Source organism: Habropoda laboriosa, unplaced genomic scaffold, assembly GCF_001263275.1.
Source record: "Habropoda laboriosa isolate 0110345459 unplaced genomic scaffold, ASM126327v1 scaffold9, whole genome shotgun sequence".
Lineage (NCBI taxonomy): Eukaryota > Metazoa > Arthropoda > Insecta > Hymenoptera > Apidae > Habropoda > Habropoda laboriosa.
Window position 1 is genome coordinate 892524 of NW_017100191.1, and position 11797 is coordinate 904320.

The window sequence follows — 11797 nt, forward strand, 5'->3', positions numbered from 1 at the left end:
GATTTTCATAATCCGTTAACGACGGCCCGACGTGAAAATATTTATTTTGCCCGACCGAGAGGAGCTAATTTGTAGGGCTCAGCGCTGTTTACACAGCGTTAGCGCGGCCTTTAGAACGTGTTAACGTCTTCTCTAGGTACTCGAACTGGAGTCCTTCTCAGTCCTTTATCCAGGATATCCACCTGTCATGTCCCGTCCACGAGGAAGAATTGAATTTTTCAGAAAATACCAAGGTAGCCGATTCACGTTCTTTCCGAGTAAAATAACAGACAGCTTTTATAGGGTGGATAATTTCGATCACTCGCTCGGTAATAGCGAGCACAAACTGATTTTCAAAGAAAAAATTAGTCCAATTAAAATACCTAACCCTAATCTAACCAAACCCTAAGAAAGTTCCCAAGACCAAAGATTAACATTATAAAATTAACGTTACAAAGCAAAGTGTTAATTTTTTTTTTAACCGATAGTCTACGAAGAATTACGAACTGTAGTGTGGACTGCAAGTTGAGGACCGGTCGAAAATTACCATAAATCCGCCGTTGGAAATGGTAATTCCTCGGCATAATTCTCGTCGACTTACGACGCCGATCGTCTATTAAACATAAACGCAAGTAGGAAGTCTCGTTCGGTGAAAATTCGCGGGTCATTTGAGCCGTTTCCGCGCCATTACCCTTTCTTAGCTGGGCTTCTTTGCGGGAGAGAGGACGAAGAGAGAGGCCAACGATGGACGGAGAGATCGAAATAGAGCGGAAGAGGGTTGAAGAAGAACGGAGGTCCGGAGGGGGATGGAGAACGTAACTCGATTCCTCGTTACTTTCTTCTCTCCATGGTCGGTAGATTATATCCTCGAAACGAGCCAAACTTTCCAGCTCTTCCTCTCCCTTTTCTTCCTGTTCATCGGTCTAAACGACCGAACGGAACACGGTCCAGGACCCCACGAATCCACAGATTTCATTCGCTCGGGAATGATGCACAGCGACTAGCGCGACATCTTCACCGACCGCGTCGTCCTCATTGTCGCGAGCCATTTTGGTAGCGGCAGAGAGGGAGAGATGGGGTTTTGTTCTTGTAGCTTGGTAATGCGCCACTCTCCTGGGCAAATTGTGCACGGAAACGAGCGGATTAAAAATGAAAATTCCTAATGCCCGGGGGATTATGCTTCATTTCAACGATTACACCTTCCTCCTTGAATCACGCACTTAATTTTCTGCTTGTCCTTGCGGCTGCTCCCTCGAAACATTCCGAGACCATCTTGTCGTGTCGATTTCTTTGCGAATTACACGCGTCTTTTGCACATTTTCTCATCGTTCGAAATTCAAGCTTGAGAATGTGGATTGTTTAATTTAGAGAGAAGATTAAATATGTTTTCAGTGTGAAAAAAGGCTGTTGTGTATCGAGAAGTAATCGAAATGTGAAAGATTCGAAATACTCGTCGATAGGTTCTATTGTAGAAGAAGAGGTTCCCGAAGTTACAGAGACATCTTTGTTTTCCATTCCATCGGTGCGCCAGTTGTTCCGTTGGTCTTCGAATCGAGAGAGAGAGAGAGTGAGAAGGACCTTCCGTTTGCAGTCGGGTCAATCTTCCACATAATTCAGTAGCAGGAACAAACTGTTCCTCGAGGAAACATTGGACGAAGCAATTGAAGAATCGAGGATCTTTGTTGAGCGAGATCGAATTCGAACGAGCCTCTTAGCCGGTTTTACGAGCGATGCTTTACGTTGCCAACGTTCCTCCTCGAAACCCCTCGAAAGGCACGCCATTTTGTTGCACCCAACCAGTTATTCTTCCGGGATCACCGATGCGGCAACTCACATATTAATGAATTTGTATCTCCCTCTTCTTTTCTCACAACATTTTAACAAAAATAATCAAACCAAGAAAAAAAAGACTGTGTGGTTAAACATTACTTTTCCCACAAAAAACGATGAAGTTTCCCTTTGACATTCGTCACAAAGTTTGCCTAATAAATCCACTACCTAAGCAGGGAACTGATGTTCAAAATTATCATACAATCAAATCTACTTTTTTCTCATTTCAAATTATGACCTTAGGTGCAAGTTTTGAGTGAACCCAGTTAAGTTTGAAATTCCACGGACCAGTGTTTCCAGGCGATAATTACACGAGCACGAAAGCGTATCGAGCAGGAGGGGCGAAAGATGATGATCGTGCACGATCGAAAGAAAATGTCGAAGGCTCGCGCGTCCCTACCTGGCAGCCCGTTCTAACGAATCCTCAATGGCGCCTCGGTTGAAACGGGGACTGACAATAGGGCCCTGTTGTCAGGAAGAGGGGGCTTCCTTCAGTGGAACCTTTGTCAAGGAACGTATATACGTGGAAGCCTGTACAGCCGGAGTACCCTCTGGAGAGCTCCGCTGGATGACTTGCGTCTCGCGAGCCGTTCGTCGCTACTTGAAGTCAATTTTTTTTCTCTGCCAGCAGCAGGCTGGCTGGCTTTCCGTCCTCATCGCAACGATTGTGTGAGCCACGTCAAAATTCTTCGCTAATGGGCCGCTTATAGCTGGATACGCGTGTTGTTTTTTCGAACGAGCCCGTGGGAGTCTTGGGCCTCATTACCCGGATACCTTCAAACGGGAAACCGTCTCTCCGCTCGAGGAAGATCACGCCTTTTCCGCCGAGGCGTAGTCTGTTGCGCGAGAGTGTGCGCAACATTGGGGAAATTTGTCCGTCGTGAAGAATAATGGGATTTGTAAGTCTAAGGGAGAAGGGTTTCTACGTTCATTCTGAAGGAAACATACCTAATTCCATTGAAACTAAACATTTTCATTGAAAATTATTTGTTTAATCTTCGATATACACTTTTGTTAAGGTATCACAAGAGCATTAATTTTGCGTATATAAAAATCCGGATCTCTGAGAGAAAGAAGCAGCTGAAAGGCGATTTCAATATCTTCCTGTTTCCTAAATCGTTTTTGCGTAAGGAAATTGTCAAGTGAGAGGGAAAAGTGAAAATCGGTTGGAGGTAGAACTACGACACCAAATTTATGCAATTTTTGTACAGCTGTGCTTGCAGACTGGCGTTATCGTGTCCTTCCTGTTGACCAGGGTTCACTGCTGTACCATCAATTTTTGATACCTAGTAATAGTGGTACCTAGATTTAGGAAACCGCAGTGAATTAATCTCGAAGTAGACCACCAAACTTCGAGCATGATTTTCTTGGGTGTAAACGAGGTTTGAATCGGGTAGATTCATTCGCGTCTTTCCTTCTTTCAGAGATTCGGATTTTTATGTACGCGGATTTAATGTACTTGCAATATGGCACAAGTGTATGGAACATTATGGAAATGATTTTAAATAAAAATGTATAATTTCAGTGAACTTATGTTCTTGCAAAGTGAACGGCTAAGAACCGCGGGAACTCTCAGGATGACCTAATATAAAATGTCTAAGATGAAACGAGTTAATCCGTAAAAGTCGTATTTTTCAGAGTTCAGAGTTCAGGTTGAAAGTAAATTTCGAACAGTTTTTCTAGATTCGTTTGCTCGAAAGTGACCGACGATTTCGCCACTGAACGTTACACTGTCATTTCTCGAAACTAATAACGAAGATTATATTGTATATTATGCAGCCGAAAGGATCATGAATGTTTTTGATCCATTAAGGGAACACGTGCTGGCAAATTAAAATTGTACGGAGTCACGTTGCGCTCCTCCCACACGGCGCAACCCCGCTGAAATTAAACAGTAATTGAACAGTGATTCGTGGTGTCATTTTGTCCGAAACACTTCGTGAGGTGGAGAACCTTCTTTTATGCGTATAATGTGTATATATATATATATATGTAGTATATATTGATCATGGTGAAAGGACGTGTGGCGAGGCAGCCTGTAATTTTCGCACCCCCATAAGAAGCAATAACCCTCCGACCGCCGAAATTACGTCCGTTTGTGCGCGATTCCGCGCGCCAATCAGACGCAGCCTCATTGCCAGAGCACAAGAGTGATCGCGATAACGAGTAGTCAAGTCGATCGGTCTTTTCTCCTAAAGTATGGGGTGAATTCGACAACGAGACTCTCCCTTCCGATTTATCGAATTCTTTTTTACGCTGTAATGTCAAAGAAGTTCTCTTCTTTTTTTTTTTTTTATCAAAATATTCTAATTATACGAATAAAATTGTTCACCGTACGTTATTAATTCGTAATTTGGAAGAATAATTCGTTAAAAATGGAAGAATATTTCAGTGGTATGCTTCAGGGTCTCTGAATGGCTCTTTAAGGACAGTGAAAAGGCGGACGTTTGCATGTTAATTTCCATGAAGCTACGGAAGTTCCCCTTTCTCACTCTCTCTCTCTTTTTCACCAAAAGGGATGCACTTAAGGCTTGACAATTCTAACAGGCGAAACTTCGTCAGGATCCCGGAATAAAATTGGTTGCGGTGTCGCGTAATTACATCGCGGCACGTGTGAATCGTATGCACAATACGTTGGAGTAGTTGGAAGGGAGGTCTGCCGAAGACATTTCGATTAACTTCACCGCGGGAGCTTTCTTTCTTCGGGTTGTCACCGTCGTGTATGCAAAACGTTCTACGAAAACTCTCTTCTACAATACCGATAATTATTACGATCAGCCACTGAATGCTCAAATATTTTGTCAAGATTGCAGATTTCAAAGATTCGTAGATACATATATATATTGTGCGTACGTATTAAAATTTACGTGTATTTTAGAGAACCAAGTATTATTCTCAGGGTCTGAATACCATGGAGAAAGTGTTGAAAGGATGTTTCTCATTTTGTCACCAGGAGAAGACGAAGAAATGCTTCTAGCGTTTTTCATTCCTCAAAGAAGACGTTTTCCTTTCTTCTTGTATCCCTTTGTCCCCTTCGAAATGAGAAAGCTTCTCAATACCAAATATCAAGCAGCGTGCCTCTCTCGTCAAAGAAACGACGAACGCGACGTTTCCTCTATCTTCTTCTGATGGAATGAGATAGCAGCGCAAGTTCAAAATGCGTATGATATAGGTAGTAGGTAGTCTTCCCGATGAAACGAGTAGGTATTTCTATGTTGGCAGGGCTTGTACAGAGTATTCAATGAGCATAACTAATTAATTTGTTCAGGCCGCCTCGGCCTAACCGAACCCATTCATTTAATTAAGTAATAACACTTCAGCGCGCGAAACCTGACAGACGGCGCATAGTCAAATCGCCCACTGGACACGATAATTTCGTTTGATGCCGGAAGCAGCCCCATCCGGTCGTCTTTCTCGCTTCGACGTTAACGGTTCGTTACGGTTCGGTATTTTATCCTCAAGTTCCACGATTGTAGGTGAAACTTTCGATAATTTCAAGGTATAGAATTACTTTAGACAAAGTACAACTGTAGTGTACGTCAGAGAGAGAGAGAGAGAATGGTTCGCTTTTGATTGTCAGATTTTCCGCAACCAATCCAATCGCGATCTTATTGGATCGACCGTGGAGACAAAACCCGTACAAATATCGCGAATCTGGCATGCATGAAAGAGTTCTAGAATTGGAGTGAAAGAAGCAAGGGCAACGACCTGTAAAAGTTCGACGTTAGAAAAGCTGCGACAAATTATCCTACGTAACAATTGTTCGATCTAACAAATGTTCTCTTAGCAAATTAAACGTTTCTCAGATCCATTTTCGGAAGGATAATTTCGCAACGTTGAATTCTTTGTCAAAGGATCTCGTTAGTTCTCGATATTCGAATATTTTCCACGAGTCTACAGAATTCCAGCGGAGGCGATTACTCGTTCGACGAGAGAGTATGGTCTCGCGAAGCGCATCAAGCGGCATGCAAAATGCCCCTAATCGATATGAAAACTGGCCGGCGCGGCGCTCTTCTTCCAGTTCGGTCGCGACACACGTCGGCGTGAGGAGCAGCGGCGCGGGAGAAACAAAAAACCGCGCGGGACAAAGGGCCCGTGAGAGAGAGGCTACAAAGAAATTAGGAAAAGAAATAGGGGGTCGGACACAGGCAGGAACAGAGCAAGGGACGAAAGAAACTCGACGGTGAGACGCGAGCGCGCGCTAGATCGAGAAGCGGAAGGAGATTCGCGCGGCAACGAATCTGACAGAGAGACGAGACGCGGCGGAAGAGAAGAGAGGAAGAGAACAGAGAGAGGGTGGCGAGAGAGTAGGAGAGAGGCGTAGAACGCGAACGACGAGAGGTAGAGGGGAGTGGCGGGGATGTCGACGAGGGGGCGAGGAAGGTGGGAGGGAAGGGTTCGAGTGAAAGAAGAGGTAGAGAAAAGAGGAAGAAAGCCGGCACTCCCACACAAAAATATCACCGTTAACGATTACCAACCCCTCTTTTCGTCCCGCGCTCGTTATATTGTGTCCCCGCCGCGCGCACAAATTTAGAAACAAAAGACGGGTGGAAGGCGCGGCCTGATTGGCCGACCGCTCCGCGACTCGTCTCTCTGATTGGCCCGCGGGACCGCACCCATCCTGCAATGGCCGCTTTGTCGTTTCACGCCGCCGCTACCACTCACTCCCTCTCTCTCGCTCTCTCGCTCTCTCGCTCTCTCTCCCTCTCTCTCTCTCTCTCTCTCTCTGTGTACGCGCCTGCACGCTTCAGCCACGAAGCTTCAACAACCCCGTGAAGCGCGACTCGACCGTACCTACCTACCCTACCTCTTCCTCTCTCGCCACCTCTTTTTCCACCCTACATGCTCTATACGCCTCTCCTTCTCTTTCACCCCGGTACACTTCTCTTTCTCTCTCCCACTACACCAGCGTCCTAACCGACGCGTCTTCATCGCTCTCACCCCCGGTGTCGTGTCACCTCTTCCAACAGAGCTCCTTTTTGCCACCTTTGCTTCGTGGACCATTGCCACCCTCCTCCTCGTCCTCTAACCTTCGCCACCATCGTCCCTCGAATTATATCAAAATATAATCAGCATACTCCTCCGAGTGCTGTGTACTGGTCATTTGCATAGACACACACACGCACACAGACAAGAATGAGCACGTAAATGCGTGTATGTACATACAGCCACGTGTATATCTACCATGGTCATTCTACTACCTTGACGTCATCTCAATATTGCTACGTTTTCGCAGCGACTTCTAAATAGGTACGTGGATTACAGGTTACGCGGGTTCCTGGAAAAAGACCGTGCCGCGAAGGACCAAAATCAGAGAGTGAGACCGAGTAGAGAAAAGGTGCAAAGGGGTGAGGACGAAGGGGTGAATCGCGATGTGGAAGAGAGAGGGAAGCTTGTCCCGGGTCCGCCATGCGGAAACCTATCTCAGCCTAGTCGGTGTACTCCACGGGTCCGCGGTAACTAACCGTCAGCCCGGGAAAATTCTCCCTTTTATAGTCGTGCCTTTTGGTCCTGCCACTCTCTCTCTCTCTCTCTCTCTCTCTCCACCCCCGACAACCAACCACCGCCGCCACACACCCCCTCGGCCCCTTTCATTTGTGACTGTTCTTTCGCCGCTTTATGCACCGCTGTCGATAATTTTGCGCGATACCGCGTCGAATGAGCTGCCATTTGCGATCGGCTGCTGAAGAACTCGTCGCGTTGAAAAAAGGATAGGTCTTCTTTTAGCCATTAGGTACTCCTCCATTAGGTAGTTCGGAAATTTTAAGCACTTCTTTCTATTAAAAAAATTGATAATTCCCTTTAATCAGAATTATCGGTCAATAGTCACTGTGTTAACCCTTTCGTGACCGAATTACCGTTCCACGTCGAAGACTGATGATTTTTATAAACTTGAAATAATAAAACTAGTTAATCGTATGAAAATTATTTTAATTAACTCTTTCACAAGAATTTATTATTTATCCATGGATCGTCGCGTCTGTAATTAAAATCCATTTTTATTCGAGCGCTCAAACGGAGATGTTCCGGTGGTCGCGAAAGGGTTAAAGAAAGGTTTTCACATTTGCATAATGATCGAGAGGCAATTTTTTGAGCAACATTTTCAGTTAAAACGTTGCTAATTCGCGAACATATCGAGCGAGTCCATTAGAACATTGGAAATAGCCAGTTTCGTTATGTCATTATACTATTATACGGATAATGGGTGAATTTACCGAATTAATTGCTTGGTAATTTATACAAATGTAACTAATATCATCCGCTCGCTAATTGATAACGGTTCTCTTTGACAGACGCACGCGAAATCCCCGAGTCCGACAGAATTTTCAACGACAGAACGGCACGCGCTTGTAATTGCGTGAAAACGTATTGGAGCTTTATATTTTCGCTGATTATACCGTACGATCGTCCTCTCGCCCCCGTGGAAACACGTTGAATTTTCAAAGAGCGTGTAACGTTATTAATTCCCGTTAACGAACAAAATTACCGCCGAAAGCGGATTGTGCGGTTTTAATAGCGAATTATACTCGAAACTTTCCACCGGACAAACGGTGCGCCGAACTATTCAAGAAACGAGAGCTACTATACACGTGTATATCAGCACGGTGGTGGTAAAATACCTAGCAGATTTTTCTATAACTGTGCAAATTGCAAAACCACGTGTGTAACAATGGAAATAAATCGCATTGTATGTTAATTTAAATAGGCGGAGTATGAAAACGACGCGCACGAGAAACATACAGCTCTCCCATGTTGAAAGCGGCCACTTTCAATTTACACGTCGTAATTCACACGATTCACAGCTGAAAATGGACCCATTTAATCGTACCAACTCTATACACTTCTACTTTTCCTCCTGCTTTACACGTTACGATTCTCATTTTTCCATAAATTAATTCCATAAATCCACCAGACCTCGCAATCACCGCGGAGCCTTTCCCGCTCCATTTTTCAACCCCTTATTTTGCACACTGTGCAACGTTGCGATATATTTTCGGGGAGTTAATTCGATCGTTTTCATCGGACAAGAGGAAGAAAGAATTGACAGACAAGTGAGTCGGTGATTAAGAAGGAAAAAGTGTACGTTCGATCGATTTTGAACACGAGTTCACGGTCATCTAAGCGAGGGAAACTCGATACGGCTGAGTCGCGAATTTCACAAGGAAGCGGTGTGGCGTCGAGTTATCGAGGCGGTTCGATTCCGTGGGTCAGAAGGTCGGATTTCATAGGTCTTTTGATTTTCTGCTCACCTGTATCCTGTCCTCGGGCAGATCGGTTCGAAGGCTGAGCATCTCGCGAGCATACACGTCAGGATAATGGGCTTCCTTGAACGCTGCCTCCAGCTCCTCCAGCTGCTGTGACGTGAAGATCGTCCTGGAGCAACAACCATATGAACCTAGTTATATGCCATTACAGCTTTTCCCTTAATGCTAGCGTACACACGAGATCAATCTACACGTTCCCGATAGGGTCACGAATCCGAGAAGTGTTTTTACACCGACGAAAAATTTCATCGATTCGGAACAATGGTGGAAAAGGAAGAAGCAATTTAGTCGAGAGGGGAAAATTAAATTCTGTTCTCTCCATCCACCATCTGCGTAGAATTTATAAAACGGATTTCACAGATTTTACAATGAAACATTTCGAGCAAGTGAGAAATTTTAATTTGTCCATGTTCGATCTACTAGCGTGTGTGTGCCTACGTGTGTGTGTAATAATGTTTCATTCACATGCTTCGAACCTGGTTTTCGCAACGTCAATTTTTAATCTTTCACGTTGTCAATACGTAAATACACACGTTGGATACATCTTACGTCCGTGATGTAACCAGAGAATTTCAATGGAATTGATTTCCGCTGATAATTACATTTTTTAACGAGCGATTTGAGCCTGAATTCGTCCATCCGACGTGCAATTATTGGGGAAAACGCGGTGATTGCATTCGGGTTGTCTGTCACTTCAAAATAACTGAAAACTCATTATCGCGGGGGTGGGGATCGCGGCGATTACACAATGAAAAGTCTAAAATGATATATTCGTAGGGGAATAAATTTATCATTATCGCGTGTGGAAAAGAGAGGAAAAATCATCGAAATACGGACGATTGTTTCGCCAGCCAGGATGTACCTATAATCAAGCGAGAAACGCAGAAGAATAGCTATCCCCGTTGCGTCGAAAATTTTCCCAGTGATTATTAATTATTCACGCATGTTTCTATTGCGCTGATTTCACGTCACGCTCCAATGGAATCTTTGCAGCGGGAAATGAACGGTGAAAAAGTTCGATGCAACGGGAAAGACGGTTCACGTTTGAGGTTTGGATGAGACACTCACCTATGACGGCGCTTCTTCTTCTTCTTTTTGCTGAAACCAGAGAGACCGTCGACCGTGAAGTCTTTTCCTGACTCTATGTTGTGCCCAACACCTGCAACATTGTCGTAAAATTCGTTCAAGTTGAGTACAAGTTGAAGAATAATTGTTGAGCGTTTAAAAGTAGGCAATCGTGTAATATTGCATAATGTAAGATGGAGCTTATCTATGTAGGTACACTAGCGGTCAAAAGTTTGGGATCACTGTGCATTGCAAGTTACGTAAAAGAATTTCCAGAAAAATGTTGACAATTTCTACGACATCAATTTCAAATCTATGAAGAATTACTAGCAGATTCGGCATTGATGAAAATTAGCAGGTGATTCTAAACTTTCGAATTCATTTCAATTTCTCATAACATTTACACACATATTCCTACTATATTTATTTTATAAAAATCAATTCCATACATTTTCTTACAAACTTCAATATTTATTTACAAAAAAACCAAACACAATTTTAATGTTCAAAATTATCTCTCTTATTCTGAATGACCGTTTTTCCAACTGACGAGTTCCTTCTCTGAAAAAGTATGGCGGTTCAGAGTCGATGAAATTGTCAAGTCTTTGTGAAAAAATGCACCAAGTTATTTCTATGTTTGATGAAATTTCCTTATTACTACCTTGTATCTACTCCTCTACCCTTCGTACTCTTCTTACCTGTTATAATACGCTCTTTACAATTCTCCTTATCCTAGGTCCTTTCTTTTACTTCTATGTCCTATCATATACTGTACGAATATGGTTCAAAAATTGGTCGTTTTTGTGAACGAACGATCCATCGAATTCGAAGATCATTATTTCATAGCACTGGCTCTAATTGATAATTATACAGGCCACTTTGTTCGAGCAACGTGCGTACATCGCGGATCAAATTACCCATTATAGCTGACTTGCCAATTAATCGAGACCACGCGTGTTCATGCAAATCATACCGAACGAGTATTTGAGTCCGCGCTCGTCTATTCGATCTGATTTCGTTAATGGAAACCACAATTTCTTCGCGAACCTATTTCACTGCAAATAAAACGCAAAATTAGCGTGCTCTCAGAGAAACCGCTATTCCGTTCGTCGGTTGGTAAAGAAAAAGAAAAAAGAAGTCGTGTTATCGGGAGCATTAAGTTGGAATAAAATGTAAGGAAAAAAATAAGGTCTGCTGGCAACCCAAATTCGCGTAACTTTTTTTTTCGACCAGGCCTGGCGCTCCAATTTCACCCTTTGAAGCGTCTATCCGTAGCTAAGAAGCAAGTAACACGGTTCTATTTTTTCATTTATCTCTCGTCCCTTTGTCCCGCGTTTAATGCATTATCCACTCTGTCCGGCAACAAAAAAGGAACGCAATTAACGGCGGGGCGAGGAGCGAGGTGTGTGCGCGCGCGAACGCTAGTTTCGATCGTGAAAAAAAAACGAGGAAAAACGGGGGGGTCTGTAGGCGTAGATCGAAACGCAATTTCCGCGCCTCGATATCGACTGTCGCAGCGCGGACTTGACACTCGATATTCCGGCCAAATACCCGAAAAATTTATTACCGATAACGGAATTTCGAGTGGTTCGACGGAAGCTCTGCCATGGAAAAAGGTACCGTGGAAAATGAAAGGAAAAAGGTTCGCGAAACTCCTC

General features: G+C 43.9%; 1 protein-coding gene across 1 annotated transcript in view; it reads right to left on the reverse strand.

Moving 5' to 3' along the window:
- LOC108570084 (visual system homeobox 2-like) overlaps positions 1-11797 on the reverse strand; it is a 58801-nt gene that overhangs the window by 10632 nt on the left and 36372 nt on the right. The window contains exons 3-4 of the mRNA XM_017931873.1: positions 10144-10233; positions 9060-9190 (exon numbers count right to left, since the gene is read on the reverse strand). Coding sequence (XP_017787362.1) covers positions 9060-9190; positions 10144-10233 — 221 coding nt within the window. The remainder of the gene's footprint in view (positions 1-9059; positions 9191-10143; positions 10234-11797) is intronic.